Source organism: Lytechinus pictus, chromosome 6 (assembly GCF_037042905.1).
Source record: "Lytechinus pictus isolate F3 Inbred chromosome 6, Lp3.0, whole genome shotgun sequence".
Lineage (NCBI taxonomy): Eukaryota > Metazoa > Echinodermata > Echinoidea > Temnopleuroida > Toxopneustidae > Lytechinus > Lytechinus pictus.
The window spans coordinates 13,797,248-13,819,958 of NC_087250.1; the positions used below are offsets into that span (position 1 = coordinate 13,797,248).

Consider the following 22,711-nt stretch of genomic DNA (forward strand, 5'->3'; position numbering starts at 1 on the left):
CACAAGAAATACATTATCGAAGAACACCACAAAGAGTTTCTAAACCAAAAATTAGAACATTTGGAGCTTTATTTAGGGAGTTAGAGGAATAGGTATAGTATATTAATTATGCACAAATGAGCATAATCAATTAATAGCAATTTGCATGAAATAAATAACTACACAATTTTGTGGATTATTAAAAGCAATTGCGATCTTTTTCTTCACTATTCATTGTTTTTAGAAACCTCATTGTAGACTTGCCTCATGCACCTCTCAAGATGGCTTCATCATTTGAATTATATTCTTTTAAACTGGCTTCACCATAATACAGTTTATTCTTTTTTAAAACCTCCATTGAAACTTGCCTCACCTCCTTTTAAATTGGCTTCACCATAATTTGTGGTACAGTTTATTATTTTAAAAACCTCCATTGAAACTTGCCTCGCCTCCTTTTAAATTGCCTTCACCATAACTTGTAATACAGTTTATTCTTTTCAAAAACCTCCATTGAAACTTGCCTCACCTCCTTTTAAATTGGCTTCACCATTTGTAGTACAGGTTATTCTATTTATAAACCTCCATTGAAACTTGCCTCACCTCCTTTTAAATTTGTAGTACAGTTTTTTTTTTAAAACCTCCATTGAAACTTGCCTCACCTCCTTTTGAATTGGCTTCACCAAAACAGTTTATTCTTTTCAAAAACCTCCATTGAGGCTTGCCTCACCTCCTTTTAAATTGGCTTCACCATAACTTGTAATACAGTTTATTCTTTTTAAAAACCTCCATTGAAACTTGCCTCACCTCCTTTCAAATTTGTAGTACAGTTTATTCTTTTTAAAAACCTCTATTGAAACTTGCGTCGCCTCCTTTTAAATTGGCTTCACCATAATACAGTTTATTATTTTTAAAAACCTCCATTAAAACTTGCCTCACCTCCTTTTAAATTGGCTTCACCATAATTTGTAGTACAGTTTATTCTTTTTAAAAACCTCCATTGAAACTTGCCTCACCTCCTTTTAAATTGGCTTCACCATAATTCTTATTCTTTTTAAAAACCTCCATTGAAACTTGATCACCTCCTTTTAAATTGGCTTCACCATAATACAGTTTATTCTTTTTTAAAACCTCCATTGAAACTTGCCTCACCTCCTTTTAAATTGGCTATTTGTGGTACAGTTTATTCTTTTAAAAACCTCCATTGAAACTTGCCTCGCCTCCTTTTAAATTGCCTTCACCATAACTTGTAATACAGTTTATTCTTTTCAAAAACCTCCATTGAAACTTGCCTCACCTCCTTTTAAATTGGCTTCACCAATTGTAGTACTAGTACAGGTTATTCTATTTATAAACCTCCATTGAAACTTGCCTCACCTCCTTTTAAATTTGTAGTACAGTTTTTTTTTTTAAAACCTCCATTGAAACTTGCCTCACCTCCTTTTGAATTGGCTTCACCAAAACAGTTTATTCTTTTCAAAAACCTCCATTGAGGCTTGCCTCACCTCCTTTTAAATTGGCTTCACCATAACTTGTAATACAGTTTATTCTTTTTAAAAACCTCCATTGAAACTTGCCTCACCTCCTTTCAAATTTGTAGTACAGTTTATTCTTTTTAAAAACCTCCATTGAAACTTGCCTCACCTCCTTTTAAATTGGCTTCACCATAATACAGTTTATTCTTTTTAAAAACCTCCATTAAAACTTGCCTCACCTCCTTTTAAATTGGCTTCACCATAATACAGTTTATTCTTTTTTAAAACCTCCATTGAAACTTGTCTCACGTCCTCCTAATTAAATTGGCTTCACCATAATATTCAGGTAAGGTATTCATTCTTTTTTAAAAAAACATCATTATATTGTTCACTTCCCTCACCTAGATCATGGCTATATATAATACCGTTTATTCTACACTATTCTTCCCTTTAAAAAAACCTGATTGTACTCCTGCCTCCCCTGATCTGACATTTGCCTCTCAACGTACTGTACATAGTGTTATTTTATTATCTCTTTATATCGGAAACTTCGTTTTACCGAATTGCCATGCACTCTCTCCGACGCGTTTGAAGTCTTAGACAGCATGGAATACTACCAGCCGATGGTACACACACGCACACACACACACGTTATTTGACAACTTGTCTCTGGAGCCAAAGTTCCTCGCATATAACTATCTGCATGCCTGCACGCAGTGTGTATTGAACACGCACGACCACGATCTAATGAATATTCATCGGCGAGAGTGACGTCATTTTACGAGTCTCCTTTCAAACTTGGATCATAAGTGCCTACCTGCCAAAATAGACGACAGCCTTGTCCTTGATAATATTCAGAATTTCACCTTGGGCTTGGTTGAGAATCGTAAAAGTGAGTTGCAGAATCATTCAAACCCCCTTTCACAACTGTGTTACTTTTGACCCTTTTTTTACGATACCGGTAAAATTACTTCAGTAGAGATCGGCCTTACAACAAGTTACACTTACTCAAGTTACTGACTTAGCCTGGAGTAACCCAGAGAGCTCCCGCCCGCCCGCGCAGCGGGCGGGAGCTCTCTGGGTTAAGCCTGGAGCAGTGGAGGCTTCTGCCAGTTCTGGGGAGCACTTTGCCCCGGGGACCAGTCCGCGACACGACGTCTTTAGACAGTGTTCGGGCTGCCGCAGTAAGGGAGCACTCATCCTACGAACGAGGAGTAAAGTCATCTACTCTACGTAGGCTTACTCCCCATGAAGCCTGGGACACTAAGGCCCTTACTTAGGGCCAAGGCATAACTTGTAATGTTACTAAAAGTCTAAATACTAGTCATGCACGTACGGCCACAAAACCTGAAACTTTCGGCTTTCGCCCCCGAGATTTCTACTTTCCCTCTAAAAAAGATCTAAGTTAGGCCTAGCCCTAATTTCCTAAATCATGTATCATGTACGGTACATGGCCATGGGGTTCAACTTCATTTCCGAAATTTCTGCGATATCGATTTCATTTTTAAAGAAGAATTCATTAAATAATAAAAAAACGATAAAAATGTTATGAAAAGATGGGAAGAGCTTACGTTACGGCTGTGTTTACGTCACCATCTTGATTTCTTTGTCTTCCGCTTGGCGACAGCACGCAAACCGCGCCGTTTGCATGCAAAATATGTTTTTTCGATTTAGAATTTTAATTAGATGCGCCACTTTTTTCCCCAAAAAGTAATAAGATGTTAGGTGGTCCATGTCCCACCTATGACTAAATCTCAGAAGTTTTGTTATTATTTTCTATGAGTTTGTAATTGCCCCATTTTACCAATTATGCAAATTAGGTGCCCCAAATTAGCATAAATATGCATATCATTTAAGTATAAAGTTAAAGAAAGTCTATAATTAGCCCTCTGCCACATGAATAAAAAGGGCCTTTTATTTACTTTCATAAAGATCTAAATCAAGACAGTTGAACTTAGTCACCTCTACTCTAGCTCTCTAAGTCTCTTATCGTATGTGTTGGTGTGTGTGCACTCATTGTGAACAATTATAATGGGAGTTGATGAAATAAACGGCAGTGAATGGACTGGTGACTTAACCAGGATAATGCGACATAAAAAGTATGAGAATCAGAATGCCCATAAGTTTTTGCTGTGAAAACTGAAAGACAGGAAAAAAAACAGAATCCATTCCAGTCACCAGTCTGCATTCGTTAAATCTAACATTAGATCTTTAAGTATAACGTTATTCAAACGTGATTAATGTTAGACTTTAGAGTCGAGAACTTGTGTTTCCCGTTAGATAATTTGTGTCTTTTTAAAAAATTCTTTTCCTCATCCTCAGGAGCCTGAAAATAGTAGAGTCACCATGAGTCTGCCAAAGGCAAAGGTGGATAGTTATTCAGATATCCAGGTTCATTTCACAGCCAAGGATTGGGCAAAGATCAGCAATTATGAAAGAATTTGTATCAAGAACATCAAAGAAAACTATGAGATGATGAGAGAAGTTGGTAAGTACATTTATCCAGGGCCCCATAACACACAAAGATTAGCATTTAATCGCTAAATGAAATGGTCTATCAGGACCATAGTTCCATGTGCCTTTTGCTCGGTAGACTGACTTGGCACCAATCGGAATTGTTCTTAGCAATTAATCGCTAACTTTTGTGTTACGGGGCATAGACTGTTTATGCTCTTAATGTACATGATGGGGTGACCATAATTTGCGCACATTTTAAAAATTATCATGAAGTTGACTTTCAATAAAAAATTCTCACAGCTCACACAAAATTAATCAAAATCATGAATACCAAACGGAAGGCAAGATCCCGAAGTCAAATTCGCTTGATGGAATTATAAAGTAGGTCAAGGCTTTTGCTGGTATCGCCATCTCAAAATTCCATGGCAATCGACTAGTGCGCACTCGGCTGAAAAAGTGTGACCTTAATTTGTGCACGATCGTTTTGCAAGGCTTTAGAAAAGAAATCAAGCAAAATAAGATAATTATATCAGATGGAGGTTAAAATGCCATAAATTCGGTTGGTACCATATTTTACTTAACGGTACATATTTGGAGACCTCTGCTTGCCAACTGGCGATTTCTTAATGCTGGTCAAGAAGATTAGATTTTCTCGGAGCTGACGCAAAAGGTAACAAAATTTGCAGATGTTTCGCCAAGAGACCTTACCTTAAAAAATAATTACCATGCTGAGTAATTTTAAGTCACTCTTTCTGTTTTTCAAGATATTGAGATATTTGACCGTGCACAAAATTAGTTAACACGCGAATTAAGGTTACACTACCATACCTGTTATCCAATCCATGAAGTTAAAAGGCATTGATTGCCTAAAACAGTCCTTCACGTTTATAATTTCGTGGAGCTCAATAAATCGCTCTCTTTATTTAAACTCGGTAAATATTGTAGTCCCATATGTAGATTTTCATGGCAACACCATGGAAGTCTACATGTGGGACTATAATATTTACCGAGTGTAAGTTCAAATCAGAGTTGGGAAAGAGGTGAATATTCTTCATTTTTGTGATAGTTTTCAACTAAATCAAAATAATTTCAAGGAATTATGGAAAAAAGATGGCCATTTCATGGATTTAAAGATTAAAAAAATTATTTTTAGGAGCGCGGTAGGAGCGCCGGCGCGATCGCGCTCCTCAAAAATGAAGGCCTGCTAAAATCAAATTTTTCAAGTTCATTGCTCCAGAAAAGTACTGATCTGAAATGGGTTTGAACAGAATCTGATAACGTGAGTGTTCGTATGTAAAAAAAATATGTAGAAAATGTGTAATTGCTGACAAATGTACAAAACAGGGATAGCATTCCAGCCAGGTATCGGATGATTGTCGAAGCAATAAAAATACACTTTAATAATAATAATAACGGTTATTTATATGCGCTATACACAAAAAGTATCACAGCGCTTACAATTGTCAGAAGTAAAAAATAAATATAAATCTTAAGTAAAAAAAAAGTATAGAATTGTATACATTAAATTGCATCAACTATTGGTGTTCTAAACTGCGCCAGATGAGGCCTTGTGGCACTTTCCCACTTGTTCCTATCTGTGTTGGTAATCCTAAGTGTATTCATTTAAGCTTGGATATATTTCATTATTTGTAACATTCGAATCAGATCTCTATCTATGATTGTTTGATGATAACCTTGATTTTAAACATGCTGGAGAAATAAGCTCACATATTGTTATTTATAAAAAATCCTTCATCTTGTTTTTGTTTGAATTTTGGGACTTCATTTAGTGACAGATGAACTTAAGGGTTGTTGACTATCAGAGTACCAAATAGGTGTTTCATATGGGCTCCAATTTTGTTCATTTATTGAAGGAAACTTGAGGAGATTTTACCCAGGCATGAGGACCATTTCATAAAACTTGTTATAATAACAAATTTGCAGTTAAAAGCTGCTGAAATCCTTCATTCTGATTGGTTGATAGTAAATTTGTTATAGAAATTCAAAATTAAATAGTATAACAGGTCTGTATGAAACGGGACCCAAAGCACAACAATCTAGTGCCCATTGACAGCGTTCAACAGATTCGGCAATTTGGATTGTGAGACTGCTGATTGGTTCATCGCGCAGACAACCTCATTGTCATGTGATCACCAAAATAAACTGTTTGAAAGGTAAACAAATCTATCGATATCGACAACGGTACCTGGCCAACTTTTTTACTACGAAATGGTCTTGGCTCGTGATCAGATTGACCAAGTATCATCGAAAATTATCAGATTCTGCAATTTCATGCATATGAATGTGTCGCTCCAAAATTCCATTCTGAATTGACTGTGTACATGTTGCGATAGATTCAAACAATACTAATCAAGACAGTGGGACATTGGCGCTATTTTATGTGATTTTGACAGAAAAGCAAGAAGTAACTAGATTTTAATTCGTCATGCGGACGAATTAGGTGGTCTGTCATGATTTTTCATTCATTGTCGGCTAATGTTGTATAAAATGAATCCCGGGAATGAATCATTCAGATATGATTGATAATCTTGATCATAGACATCAAAGGAATAAATTTTGACCATTGCTAAATGTGATTATAAATGTAGTGATGACAATCGTGATGATAATGCAATATGTTAAATACGAAATAAAGTTAGGAGCACGTAAAATGCCGGCTTAAAAACTCTCCAAAAATCTCAGACGATTTTACCGAAATTGGCTTTCCAAAATTGCGCAATGAAAGGCGCCTTAATTTTCACAGCAGCTAATTTTTAATCGACAGTTTGATGTTTTTTATGCAAATTCTTGTTAAAAATTCTTTGTACTTTGAGCATTTTTTTTTTAATTTCACCCACTGACATTTCACAATGTCAGTGGGTATTAATTTCACAGAATACTTGAAAATTCATAGGTGATACTTTTTAAAAGCTAAAATATCTTAAATATTTTTGTTCAAATTTTCTGCTACATTTCAATAGATTTTAATGAGAAGTTTCATAATGCTATAATTTCACAGCATTCACCTCAAAACTCATGAGTGATGTATTTGATAAAAGAACCAGATTTTTTTGTAAATGTTTGCCAAATTTCTGAAAATTTTTAAACATTTCAAATAATATTTTCCGTCAAAAATTTTCAATATCCATTTATTAATTGTGTATGACTTTGACATTTACTTGAAAATTCTTTCTTGATGATTTTTACTGAAAAAAAGTCAGGTAAAAGATTCAAATACTGGCAATTTTCCCGCAAAATTTCGGGAACATGTGTAATTAACTAAATTGCACAATTTTTTCATTTCACAGAAGGTACCTGAAAATTTGTTATATGTTATATTAAGTAAAAATGAACAAACAGAAAAAAATCCAGGAATTTCCGCAAAATGTCCGGAATGAAAATTTTCAACCCAATAGCGTTTAAATATTGCAGCGTTTACTAAAAAATACATAAATGATGTTTTACAATGTTAAAATTGCCCCTTAAAAAGTTCCGGCAAAATTACAAAAATTGTCCTACATAAAAAAATGCAAGGCAAGTGGGCTTGAAATTTTCAGGAAGACTGTACAATTGGTTAATAAAACATTTCTCTAAAGAATTTCTCAAAAATTACGTCCAGAAAAAATTTGCAAAAATTTAAACACATCATAACACATTGATGCTGTGGTCAAAAGTCAAAATTATTCCACGTTATTTGTAGAGAATTGTCTTCACTATACGATATCAAAATTTGGAAGAAAACTGACCAGTAAAAACGAAGATACGGTCAAGTCATTGACGTTTGTTGCGGAAATATGTAATTTTCACTAATAACTTAAAATTGACGTAATTACAAAATCTCCAAATGAAATATTGAATATATAAAAGAGTGAGAAAAAATTTGGGGTCAACGGACTCCCTGAAGAGCTACAGTGAATTTTATATAGGCATATTTTAGCCCATTTACGCGCGCGTAATGCAAATTTGAATGGACGCGCATTCCCGTATTATTGGTCGTAAGAGGCTGAATGAGGTATCAAATTAATCAGAAGATAATGAACAATGGAAAGACATGAAAGAAATGATGACTCGAAGATGCATAACGATGGTAGGTGCAAGAACGCGCACGCATACCTGTGCGCGCGCAAATTCTTGACATGCTCAAAATGACCAGAAACGTACCCAAACTTGACCACGGTCGATTTGGGGAAATTTAAAATTTTGACGCGCGCGTACGTGCGCGTCGTGACCTTTGCATGACCTCTGATGATATGTCCTGATGACCTGTCACCTGAACTTGATATGATGCAAATATGGATGATTTTTGATGATTAGTTGCGATGATATGATCAATCATTTAATTTTACAAAATGGCGCCTAGATGACGTCATCATGATTTGATAACCTTGAAAAGTTTCCATTCCCATGTCCATAATGATGCCCATACATGACATGAAAATCAAGGAAATTGACATGCCCGATTTTGAGATAGAGGTGGACAAAGATTTGGCAATAAAAATAAAGAAAATTCTGACGAATATAATAGGTGATCTGTCATCTTAATGACAGACCACCTAAAAAGGACCAAAAAAAAAAAAAAAAAAAAGGGGGGTCCAGCGAGGTTTGAACCACCGAACCCTGGTATACCAGTCAGGTGTGTTATCCAGTCGGCCACAGTGTGTTCGACAAGCACAGAGAGCAAAATAGGAAACATATTGTCAACTTGACATTGAATGTACATTCTTGCAATTCCAAATTGGCATGATGACAAAACTCTACAAATTCTAGTTTTGAGAATAGTACAAGCTTTAAAATGAAACAGTGGAGATATTGTCTAAAGGATACATTCTAAGCTAAAACATATTGAAAATTTGGCGAGAACAGACCAAGATTTACGGAATTAAAATCAATTTAAATGACTGTGGTGACATCATGAAACAGAAAACACTTGTTCTTAGTTCCGACGCCATTTTGATGACGTCACGATGTAATTAAGAGTCAAATGTGGCATGAAATCATATCTCCTATTCATACTCTATTCGAATATGAAAAGAAAAATTGGGGTCAACGGACTCCCTGAAGAGCTACAGTGAATTTTATGTAGGCATATTTTAGCCCATTTACGCGCGCGTAATGCAAATTTGAATGGACGCGCATTCCCGTATTATTGGTCGTAAGAGGCTGAATGAGGTATCAAATTAATCAGAAGATAATGAACAATGGAAAGACATGAAAGAAATGATGACTCGAAGATGCATAACGATGGTAGGTGCAAGAACGCGCACGCATACCTGTGCGCGCGCAAATTCTTGACATGCTCAAAATGACCAGAAACGTACCCAAACTTGACCACGGTCGATTTGGGGAAATTTAAAATTTTGACGCGCGCGTACGTGCGCGTCGTGACCTTTGCATGACCTCTGATGATATGTCCTGATGACCTGTCACCTGAACTTGATATGATGCAAATATGGATGATTTTTGATGATTAGTTGCGATGATATGATCAATCATTTAATTTTACAAAATGGCGCCTAGATGACGTCATCATGATTTGATAACCTTGAAAAGTTTCCATTCCCATGTCCATAATGATGCCCATACATGACATGAAAATCAAGGAAATTGACATGCCCGATTTTGAGATAGAGGTGGACAAAGATTTGGCAATAAAAATAAAGAAAATTCTGACGAATATAATAGGTGATCTGTCATCTTAATGACAGACCACCTAAAAAGGACCAAAAAAAAAAAAAAAAAAAAAAAGGGGGTCCAGCGAGGTTTGAACCATCGAACCCTGGTATACCAGTCAGGTGTGTTATCCAGTCGGCCACAGTGTGTTCGACAAGCACAGAGAGCAAAATAGGAAACATATTGTCAACTTGACATTGAATGTACATTCTTGCAATTCCAAATTGGCATGATGACAAAACTCTACAAATTCTAGTTTTGAGAATAGTACAAGCTTTAAAATGAAACAGTGGAGATATTGTCTAAAGGATACATTCTAAGCTAAAACATATTGAAAATTTGGCGAGAACAGACCAAGATTTACGGAATTAAAATCAATTTAAATGACTGTGGTGACATCATGAAACAGAAAACACTTGTTCTTAGTTCCGACGCCATTTTGATGACGTCACGATGTAATTAAGAGTCAAATGTGGCATGAAATCATATCTCCTATTCATACTCTATTCGAATATGAAAAGAAAAATTGGGGTCAACGGACTCCCTGAAGAGCTACAGTGAATTTTATATAGGCATATTTTAGCCCATTTACGCGCGCGTAATGCAAATTTGAATGGACGCGCATTCCCGTATTATTGGTCGTAAGAGGCTGAATGAGGTATCAAATTAATCAGAAGATAATGAACAATGGAAAGACATGAAAGAAATGATGACTCGAAGATGCATAACGATGGTAGGTGCAAGAACGCGCACGCATACCTGTGCGCGCGCAAATTCTTGACATGCTCAAAATGACCAGAAACGTACCCAAACTTGACCACGGTCGATTTGGGGAAATTTAAAATTTTGACGCGCGCGTACGTGCGCGTCGTGACCTTTGCATGACCTCTGATGATATGTCCTGATGACCTGTCACCTGAACTTGATATGATGCAAATATGGATGATTTTTGATGATTAGTTGCGATGATATTAGGAGTGGGCTATAAATGGGTGATTTTTGGTTTTACTGTGGGAACAGTTTTTTTGTGTTCCTTTTACCTTATCTCAACATGAATTAACAATATTTTTTGTCTCGGGTCCGAGAAAAAAGTGTGCCGGGCCAAAATCCAAAATGGCCGCCAAAACCCCCCAAAATCACAGTTTTGGCCACAACTTTTTTATTTGGTGGTCAATTTCTCTGGTTTTGGTGTCTATTCATATGTTTTGGGGGGCAGGCAATTTGTTTTTCCTATAATTAGTACTTTTAAACCATTATTTGTAAAGTTAAAAGGTAATGATACCTAAATTTTCCCATTTTTGTAGCCTTTTTTCAGCCAAAAGGTAGGTTTTATCAGCCTGGGGTTCTGGGATATTAGATGGTACGAGGTCAACAATAGCAAGCAGCTTCATATAGCTATATTGCTTTTATTCCTCTACTTTGGGTTTTACGGATATTTGTGAAATATATCTTATCAAATAAAAGAAAATGTCATTTATCCATAGGGGCTATACGGTGTACAATGCACTGTACATACTACACTGCATATATCCATGCATTGACCACCATGGCATATGACAAGGCCTGTACATGTATATAAACTATAGTGTCATAGAAATGAGCTTCAAAGGTTTAGAATTAGATTGTGAATTTGATTCCTTGTCAGCTGATGTACATGACGAAACCAGCAATGTAAATTGCACTTAAATATCACATACATCACATTTTTAGCCATATCTTCTTCATTTGGAGGCTTTTTTTAACCTGGTTCTGGTGTCTAACTGGCCTATGTTTATGTGGTCAGGTAATTACTAGTATCATGGTTACGCTGATCAACAGCCAATCAGAATCAAGGATTGCATGCAAGTTACCATTAAGTTAAGTTAACATAATAGTAAATCTTTATGCAACGGGGCCCAGAATAGCTACAGTGTAAATTACCTCTCTCCGCCCCCTGAATTAGCATATTTGACAAAACATGTCCTCAATTTCTGAGACAAAACATATCTTCAATTTCTGAGGCATCTAATTCTAAACCTGAGAGCTCATTTCTATGACACTATAGTTTATACAAGCCTTGTTATCTGTCATAGTGGCCAATGCATTTATGCAGTGCAGTATGTATGTACAGTACATTGTATACTGTATAGCCCCAATGGATAACTGACATTTTTTTATTTAATAAGATATATTTCACAAATATCCGTAAAACCCAAAGTGGAGGAATAAAAGCAATATAGCTATATGAAGCTGCTTGCTATTGTTGACCTCGTACCATCTAATATCCCAGAACCCCAAAATGATAAAACCTACTTTTTGGCTGAAAAAAGGCTATAAAAATTGAAAAATTTAGGTATAATTTACCTTTAACTCTACAAATAATGGTTTAAAAGTACTAATTATAGGAAAAACAAATTGCCTGCCCCCCAAAACATATGAATAGACACCAAAACCAGAGAAATTGACCACCAAATAAAAAAGTTGTGGCCAAAACTGTGATTTTTGGGGGTTTTGGCGGCCATTTTGGATTTTGGCCCGGCACACTTTTTTCTCGGACCCGAGACAAAAAATATTGTCATTTCATATTGAGATACATTACAAGGAATAAAAAAAAACTGTTGTCATATTGAAATTACAAAAAAAGTATTTTTGACCCATGTATAGCCCACTCCTAATGATATGATCAATCATTTAATTTTACAAAATGGCGCCTAGATGACGTCATCATGATTTGATAACCTTGAAAAGTTTCCATTCCCATGTCCATAATGATGCCCATACATGACATGAAAATCAAGGAAATTGACATGCCCGATTTTGAGATAGAGGTGGACAAAGATTTGGCAATAAAAATAAAGAAAATTCTGACGAATATAATAGGTGATCTGTCATCTTAATGACAGACCACCTAAAAAGGACCAAAAAAAAAAAAAAAAAAAAAAAAAGGGGGTCCAGCGAGGTTTGAACCACCGAACCCTGGTATACCAGTCAGGTGTGTTATCCAGTCGGCCACAGTGTGTTCGACAAGCACAGAGAGCAAAATAGGAAACATATTGTCAACTTGACATTGAATGTACATTCTTGCAATTCCAAATTGGCATGATGACAAAACTCTACAAATTCTAGTTTTGAGAATAGTACAAGCTTTAAAATGAAACAGTGGAGATATTGTCTAAAGGATACATTCTAAGCTAAAACATATTGAAAATTTGGCGAGAACAGACCAAGATTTACGGAATTAAAATCAATTTAAATGACTGTGGTGACATCATGAAACAGAAAACACTTGTTCTTAGTTCCGACGCCATTTTGATGACGTCACGATGTAATTAAGAGTCAAATGTGGCATGAAATCATATCTCCTATTCATACTCTATTCGAATATGAAAAGAAAAATTGGGGTCAACGGACTCCCTGAAGAGCTACAGTGAATTTTATATAGGCATATTTTAGCCCATTTACGCGCGCGTAATGCAAATTTGAATGGACGCGCATTCCCGTATTATTGGTCGTAAGAGGCTGAATGAGGTATCAAATTAATCAGAAGATAATGAACAATGGAAAGACATGAAAGAAATGATGACTCGAAGATGCATAACGATGGTAGGTGCAAGAACGCGCACGCATACCTGTGCGCGCGCAAATTCTTGACATGCTCAAAATGACCAGAAACGTACCCAAACTTGACCACGGTCGATTTGGGGAAATTTAAAATTTTGACGCGCGCGTACGTGCGCGTCGTGACCTTTGCATGACCTCTGATGATATGTCCTGATGACCTGTCACCTGAACTTGATATGATGCAAATATGGATGATTTTTGATGATTAGTTGCGATGATATGATCAATCATTTAATTTTACAAAATGGCGCCTAGATGACGTCATCATGATTTGATAACCTTGAAAAGTTTCCATTCCCATGTCCATAATGATGCCCATACATGACATGAAAATCAAGGAAATTGACATGCCCGATTTTGAGATAGAGGTGGACAAAGATTTGGCAATAAAAATAAAGAAAATTCTGACGAATATAATAGGTGATCTGTCATCTTAATGACAGACCACCTAATAAAAACATGCTTACCTGTGTGGTATCAGTTGGAAAATTGATCATCTAAAAACTGCCGATTCGTCTATTATCTATTACCACATGGTCTACATTCATTTAGTCTAATGCCATGCCGTCCATCAACATTTCATCTGACAACCATTTGGTCCAATAATCACTTTGTCTAATCACCAGTTCGTCTTTGACCATTTTTTCTAATTACCAGTTGGTCAAATACCCATTTTCTTTTCATTCATTTCGCCCAATTAACACTTTTCCAAATAGACCAAATGGTTTTTGGACTAAATGGCTATTGGACCAACTGGTTATGAGACGAAATGGTGAGTGGACGAAATGGCACTTAGACTATGTGGATAGTGGATGAATTGATGATAGACCAAATGATAGTAGATGAGTTGGTAATTAGACGAATTGGCATTAGACCAATTGGAAATAAACCTGTGTTGGTCACAGGGAGGCTTGCGCTGCTCTTGCTGACTTGGCTTGTGATCGTAGCTGGATGACATCACGTGATAAGCAGGGTGTTTGTCAACCACTGTATGTCCCTTTTCGTCACTTGCACATGTGTTTTTATGCCATAGCAAGCGACGACGAGCCACGATGACTTGAAAACCAAAATGTTCGACCTGTTGCCCCCCCCCCCCCAAAAGTTGGTTATGAGAACAAATATTTGATCGTTGTGCTAGGTATCTTGTTTCTTTCATGACAATTCTCATGTAGGATTAAATCGTTAAAACTATAATTGCATTCTTTTCTTCTATACAAAGGATTACAGGTCAGTCCACCAATGTTCATGCGACATGGCGATGGAAAAGCGACACAGGTGGTAGAAGAAAGCGATGAGATGACTACAAGAGGTTTGTTGAATTTCGGAATTCTAACACTTCTTAATTTACTTCAATCCAATGATACACTGATCAGTGGAAATATATACAAAAACAATCCACGATATCAGTTTCAAGAAGTTGCGCGTGGCACATAAGTCCTTCACAATATTGCATCAAAGCATTGGATTACAAATGTCGTAAACAAAAGTACATGTAGCATCCCTCTGAGATTATCAAATCAGTTCTTAATAAAATGATTTATCATCTATGGTGCTGAGACCCACGAGGGGGGGGGGGGCAGTCAAATGTATTGCTATACACATGTGTTACCAAATTGTTTCCAAATACCCCCTAATCGAGTTTATTCTCTGTGTGCAAAAGAACCCCCTAAAGAAGTTTTCGCGGGCCTTATTTACACAAATTGGTCCCTAAACAAGTTCTCGCCAGAATATGACCTCGGGAGAAAAAGCTGGGGGGAAAAAAACATACCCTTAACACGTTTGGCTAGTCTGTAAAAAAAAAAAGCTTTGGAAAAAAAAAACATACCCTAACTATGTTTTACCCCGCAATTGACCATTGACCAGTCTTTCAAAACCACCCTTTTTCTTGAAAATCTGTGTTTTTGATACTCTTAAACGAGTGCACGCGCTGCCCGCGTCCGAAACTGAAAAAACACCCCTTTAAACGCATGTTTTTTGTCACGCATGTGTACAGCAATATATTTGACTGGCCAGTCTCAATAAATAGAGTTAAATTCACAGATCAAAATGCTGAAATAACAGTTATTGAATTTTAATGATTTGAATTATTTCGGTAAAACAGTTCTAGGCATGTCTTTATGAATATATGAATATTCATTAGGTGGGCTGATGTCATATCCCACTTGTTCTTTTGTATTTTACTTTATGAAATAAGGTTTATTCAAAAAATGTCAACCAAGAACTAAAACAATTGGATTGACAACTGATGAAGTGCATTGGTTATTTATTGCCACAACTTATTTCATCATAATGGAGACATCATTTACACATGTATGAAAAAATGAAACATTCATGATTTCATGTAGTAACATAGGTATAAGGAAAGTGGGGATGTGACATCATCAGCCCACCTAATGAATATTCATGACGATGTGCATATTACTGTTTTCACAACATTTGATGAACTTAAATATTCTATAACTTCGTTATTTCTTATCCAATTTTGATGAAGTTTTCAGCATTTTGCTCTGTGAATTTTACTCTATTTATTTAGATATATATATTCTCAGCTCAGACCATCCCTTTAATAAGTAAGTCTTCAGTTCTTGACCAAGTGATCTGTACAACAAAACTTTACTCTGACTTTAAATGAGTGGGCCATAATAGTTGGAAGGAGGGATGGTTTTGAATAAGAAACCCATAAAAGTATGGTACATGAATGAGTAATACTTTCTAACAGGAGCTGGACATGGCAAATCTAAAACTTCTTGTTATACTCCCTGCAGAGGTATTATGTATTGATGTATTACTGAAAATGTCCAATGGATCTTTCCATCACACAATTACCAATTATTGCAGATTTTGTTCGGATTTGACTGAAACATCAATGCACTGAATTCAGGGTTGAACCCGGTTCATGGAAAGTCTGGGAATTTGGAAAATTTGTGAAAAGTCATGGAAAGGGGAATTTTGGTCATGGAAAAATCATGAAATTGCATTTACCTCTTGGCTATGGCAGCTCTCATACTCTGTGATCATACCCTGCTATTATAATTGGTGTTCATGAGGGGAGGTGGAGGCCACCATAACGTGTCTGATTTTGGAAATCGTGCCAGAAAGGAATTCATGGAAAGTAGCAATTTTAGTCAATTTCTGTGGGAACCCTGTAAAAAAATTGTTTAAATTCTATTTTTTTTCCCTTTTTAAAATAGACTCTGGAGTCTATAGATGCACGGACTGTGGATCTCCATATGCTATTCCTCTCATCTTAGCAAGGCATCTCAAGTACAAACATGGCTTCAACGGGGTCATCTTGCCTGCAGATGGACCAAAGGGAGACATTCTCCAGATCGTCTATGGTAAAATTAAACCCAACGATCCTCCACTACGTGAAAAGCGATTCATACTCCAGGGGAGCAGCAGAGTAATATTTCAGGATGAATCGTGTGGGGAATTATCCTATCTCGCGATTAAAAATCACGATGGAATGGAGTCCCTTGCACCTGATAGAAGGTGTAAGGCATTTGACGATGATCATCGGCCACAGGCAGAAGAAATGACCCATTCCGGCGAAAATGCTTTGACTCAAGAAACTCATCTTGCAGCACATAAACCACTAGAAAGTGATGACCGTCGTGAACGAGAGTATTACGAGGCATTTACTCAAACACATAAACCGATTGAAAGTGATGACCGTTGTGGACGAGAGCATTGCGAGGCATTTACTCACGAATCTAATAATGTAGCACATAAACCAATTGAAAGTTATGAACGAGAGCATTCTGAGGCACTTGCTCAAGAATCAAATGATGTATCACAAAGAACAATTGAAAATGATGACCTTCGTGTACGAGAGCATTGTGAGGCATTTACTCAAGAATCTAATGATGCAGCACATAAACCAATTGAAAGTGATGACCATTCTGAACGAGAGGATTGCGAGGCATTTACTCAAGATTCTAATGATGTAGCACATAAACCAATTGAAAGTGATGAACGAGAGCATTCTGAGGCATTTACTCAAGAATCTAATGATGTATCACAAAAAACAATTGAAAATGACAACCTACATGAACGAGAGCATTGCGAGGCATTTACTCAAGAATCTAATGATGCAGCACATAAACCAATTGAAAGTGAAGGCCATTGTGGTCATGAGCAATGTTGGAAGACCGACAGTGATACAGGTCCGTCCAGTAGACGTGCGCAAATCCGTAAGAAGCCGTGTTTTTGTGATCTGTGTGGTAAGGGCTTCTATGACGGAGCAAATTTGAAGAGGCATAAACGAATCCATACAGGTGAAAAACCGTATGAATGTAAACAGTGCGGGAAGAAATTTAGGGATAATAGTTCTCTTAATAGACATACACGAATCCATACGGGTGAGAAGCCCCATGTTTGCGATCAATGTGGTAAGGCATTTATTGAAAAATATACTCTTACACTACATACGCGTATCCATACAGGTGAGAAGCCCTATGTATGTGATCAGTGTGGTAATTTGTTTACTAGTGTACGAGATCTAACAACACATGAACGAGTCCATACAGGTCAGAGGCCCCATGTATGTGATCAGTGTGGTAAGGAATTTTCTCAGCAATATGATCTCTCACAGCACAAACAAATCCATTTAGGTGAAAAGCCGTTTGTATGTCGCCAATGTGGTAAGGCATACACGAGTAAAATTAATCTGGAATCACATAAGAAAATACATAAGAATCTGAAATCACATAAGAAAATGCATAAGAATCTGAAATCACATAAGAAAATGCATAAGAGTGAAAAGAAGTCACATGCAGGTCAATGTGGTAAGTCCATCATTACAAAATTTAATTTTAGATTAAATAAAATTACCCATACAGATGAGAAACCCCATGTATGTGACCAATGTGGCAATTCATATACTAATGTACAAGATCTCACAACACATAAACGAATCCATACAGTTGAGAAACCCGATGCATCTGATCAACATGGTAAAGCATTTAATCAAGCGCATCATCTAGAAAAACCTAAGAAAGTCCACACAGGTGAGAAGCTCTATGTGTGTGATCAGTGTGGTAAGCAATTTAAAAACGCGAGTGCTCTATCAATACATGAAAAAATCCATACAGGTGAGAAATCATTTGCATGTGATCATTGCGGTAAAGTATTCAATCGACTGCATTTCCTCACAAGACATAAACAAATCCATACAGGTGTGAAGCCCTATGTATGTGATCAATGTGGTAAAGCATTTAATGATAACACCAATTTGGGGAGGCATAAACAAATCCATACAGGTGTGAAGCCCTATGTATGTGATCAATGTGGAAGGGCATTTAACGATTCTAGTAACCTCAAGAAACATAGAAAAACTCATAGACCTAAGCAGCTTCATCAAACACATCGTCCAAACGTACATAAGCAAGTCCATACAGGTGAGAAGCCCTATGTATGTGATCAGTGTGGTAAGGCATTTAGTCAAGCACATTACCTAACAAACCATAAGAAAATCCACACAGGTGAGAAGCTCCATGTATGTGATCAGTGTGGCAAGGCATTTAATCAACCTTACTATCTCAAAAGACATAAACGAAGGCATACAGGTCAAAGGCCCCATTTGTGTGATCAATGTGGTAAGGCATTTAGTGATACACGTTACCTCCGTCTACACAAACAAATGCATACAGGTGAGAAGCCTTTTGTATGTGATGAGTGTGGTAAGGCATTTTATCGGGAATATAGTCTAATAAGGCATAAACTAATTCATTCGGGTCAGAGTCCACATGTATGTGATGACTGTGGTAAAGCATTTACTCATGCAAGAATTCTAAAGGCGCATAAACGAACCCATACAGGTGAGAAGCCTTTTGTATGTGATCATTGTGGTAAGGCGTTTGGTCAAGTATCCCATCTCACAACGCATAAACGAATCCATACAGGTGAGAAACCCTATGTGTGTGAGGAATGCGGTGAGGCATTTACTTACACTATCAGTCTCAAAACTCATAAACAAATCCACACAGGAGAGACACCCTATGTATGCGATCAATGTGGTAATGCATATCGTCACAAAAGTACTCTCACAATTCATAAAAGAACTCATACAGGTGAGAAACGCTATGTATGTGATCAATGTGGTAAGACATTTACTCAATCTGCCCATCTCAAAAGACATTTACTCATCCATACAGGTGAGAAGCCTTATGTATGTGACCAATGTGGTAAGGAATTTAATAAATCTGGCAATCTCAAATCACATAAAAGAATACATACAGGTGAGAAGCCATATGTATGTGATCAATGTGGTAAGGCATTTAGTCAATCCTGTAATCTAACAAAACATAAACAGACCCATGCGGGAGGCAAACCCTATGTAAATTTGTTGTTATCATTGTGAGAAATTAAGCTAATTTCACAGGAAATATGAACAGTATATTGCAAGTTGAAATCTGTTAAGCTCAGTAATTGTTTCCTGAATACTCCCTAAGTGGAAAATCAAATGTATAAAATACTTTTCACTATCATGAATGCTATTGGCTCTATGAAGTGGACCCCTGATGAAAATGATACAATTTTTTTCCAGTTCAATGATTACATGCTGTGGAATGACAATAAAATCTCTTCCTTCTGTGGATTTGGGATTGGTATCTGAGGAACAAAGGTGTTGATATAGCAATTACTTTGTTCAAGCTCCCTTTAATAAATAATATAGATTTTTATTCCCTGTAGCTATTTGGCTTTTTAAACTGAGCAAATAGGTGTTATGTTTTGACAATAAAATTGAGATGCAATATCTATTTATATTAAGTGTTTTGAACAATGTCCTGCTTTGGGCATAGTGCAAATGCATAGAACAGATTCTAACGGCCTACTTTTGGAGAGAGAGAAAGGCGAAGAAAGAAAAGATTTTGATTTAGATTTGTTTGTGTTTGCCTACCCTCACAGCATTACAAGTAAAAAACAATTTATTAAATGTATCCCAATTCAATATACTCTTGGGTATTTCTGTTGAAAGCTTTTTAAGCTATGACATATTGCTTTCTTTGCAGTCTAGGAGGGACCATAACTTCCTAATAAGTATAATGTAGACCTGTTCTATAGTGAGAGGAGAACCAACTCCTTAAAGGTAAAGTAAAATGTTGATTTGAATAAATAGAGAAAATCCAACTAGCATAATGCTGAAAACTTCATCAAAATTGGATGTAAAATGGGAAAGTTATGACATTTTAAAGTTTCGCTTATTTTTTACAAAACAGTGATATGCACAACTCAGTGACATGCAAATGAGACAGGGGATGACATCCCTCACTATTTATTTTGTTTTATATTGTTTGAATTATACAATCTTTCAATTTTTACAGATATGGCAATAAGGACCAACTTGACTGAACCATATAATATTAAACTATGCTAATTCCATGTGTTCAGGGAGGAATTAATCGTTTCACTTGACAATGAGAAAATTAGAATATTTCACATTTTATATAATAAAATACAAAATAAATAGTGAGTGGATGACGTCATCAGTCTCCTCATTTGCATACCGACCAGGATGTGCATATAACTGTCTTATTTCACATCCAATTTTGATGAAATTTTCAGTGTTATGCTTGTTGGATTTTTTTCTCTTTTTATTCAAATCAACTTTTTGTTTGGGTGGACTTGTCCTTTAAAAAAAAAAGGGATTTTACTTCCAGCACATACATAGACAATAAACCCCTATTCCCAATATGATATGTGCTGTTAAAGGGGAATCCAACCCAAATAAACACTTGTTTTTATAAGGAAAAGAAAAATCAGACAAGTTGATAGGTGAAAGTTTGAACAATATTGGACAAACAACAAGAAAGTTATGAATTTTTAAAAGTTGTAAATATTGGTAATCACTATACCCATGGAGACTTCAAATTGGTCGCATATGGGATGTCATAGTGATGTAAGGCAAGGACTACCCTACTCTTCCATGTACTCCAATACATATTATGGCTAAAATGTCATTTTTTCCAAAGGTTTTATTTCAAGTTATATTTTTCTTTCATGAGGACATAAAACAATATACTACCTGGATTATATTTAGATTACTGCCCCAGGGGAATGGGTACTTAGGAGAAAACCACAAATCCCTGATAAGGTACATGGCCTATGGGAAAGTTGTCCTTGCCCCTTGTCATAATTTACTTACCCAGTTGCTAATTTGAAATCTACATACTATTAGTGATCTCAATTGTAAACCAGCTATAACTTTCTTATTGCCTGTCCGATTCCTTTACAACTTTCACCATTCTGTTTAAATTATTTTTCTCCTTCCCAACACAACATTTTATGGCCAAGGCTGGATTCCCCTTTAATGACCAAATTCCCCACTAGGTTTTCATGTTTTATTTGCTTGCGATGAATGTATTATATTGTTTACGTGTAGATGTATGTATGGACTTAAGTGCTTTGATGCGCTGTTTATACAATGTCTATTTTGGAGTGGAATAAATCAATATTTAACCTCGAAATCTTGTCATTGGTATTGAGTGAGGTCCGTAACAGAGAGAACAAATGTTAACATTTTTCTGAATGCAAGAGGGAAAGAGAGAGAGAGAGGGGGCCGGGAGTAGGGCCCTGGGTAGGCTAGGGGGATGGGAGAGATTGGTCTTTGTAGAGACAGGCTGGAGAGGGGGAGGGGGAGGGAGTGGAAAAAAGGTAGAGTTGGAGGAATGGGGAAGAGGGAGATTTACAGATCATGGGTGAACCCCGAGGTATAGGCCAGCTACATATGTATATGGAGACGAGGTGGGGAAAGAGGGAGATAGAGTTAATATAGAGGAAATATAAAGTAGGGTTTGAGAATGGGAGAGAAATCGATGCATAAAGAGATAACAAGAGAGAGTTGCTGATGTGGTAAGTAGACAGATAAAGAAGATGTTGAAAAAAAAATGTTCATCTTCCATAATACACAGTGAGAAATGACTTTACCTCACTTTAGAAAGAAAAAAGACGTGTTTCAGCTACATATGCTGAAAAGTACGTTTCCCGCTTGCTTTGCTCCTTTTCATGGCTTATATATTTGCATGGTCAATGGAATTTGTAATTATATAGCCATTTTGAAAAAAATCATGAATATGAGTTCTAACGAAAGAAAACTGTTTTATGTACGGGTGGTACGTAGTATGCACAGACAGCATTTCATGTGGGGGTGAGGGGGGAATTTTCAGTTCAATTTATTACTAGATAACCCCCCCCCCCTGCACACACACCCACACATCAGGGTTTGGATCATACATTCCTATTAAATTACATTCCAGAGATGATCCAGCTACTATATAGTTATACCAACTTATTACTTCTAATTAAAATTACAATAACCTGCTTAAGCTCGATCCCCCTCGATCATGCACGACCAATGAAAAATTTTCAAGTTGATTATGCTGGTAAGTATAGCTGGATCATCTCTGGAATGTAATTAGGAATGTATTTGGAATATGTAATTGAGCCCAATTACCCTGCCACACATCCACCCACACCCGTACCGTCTCACACACACACACACGCACCCTCACTCTTTCTTCGCACACACACAC

The 22,711-nt window shown here is 36.6% G+C and overlaps 1 protein-coding gene across 1 annotated transcript; it reads left to right on the forward strand.

The window, feature by feature from the left end:
* The first annotated feature begins 3,797 nt into the window (after positions 1 to 3,797).
* On the forward strand, positions 3,798 to 21,646 carry LOC129263777 (zinc finger protein 493-like). The gene is made up of 3 exons (XM_064100772.1): positions 3,798 to 3,939; positions 14,398 to 14,487; positions 16,370 to 21,646. The coding sequence occupies exons 1-3, from the start codon at positions 3,798 to 3,800 to the stop codon at positions 19,537 to 19,539; spliced, it is 3,402 nt and encodes a 1,133-aa protein (XP_063956842.1). The 3' UTR covers positions 19,540 to 21,646.
* The last annotated feature ends 1,065 nt before the right edge of the window (positions 21,647 to 22,711 follow it).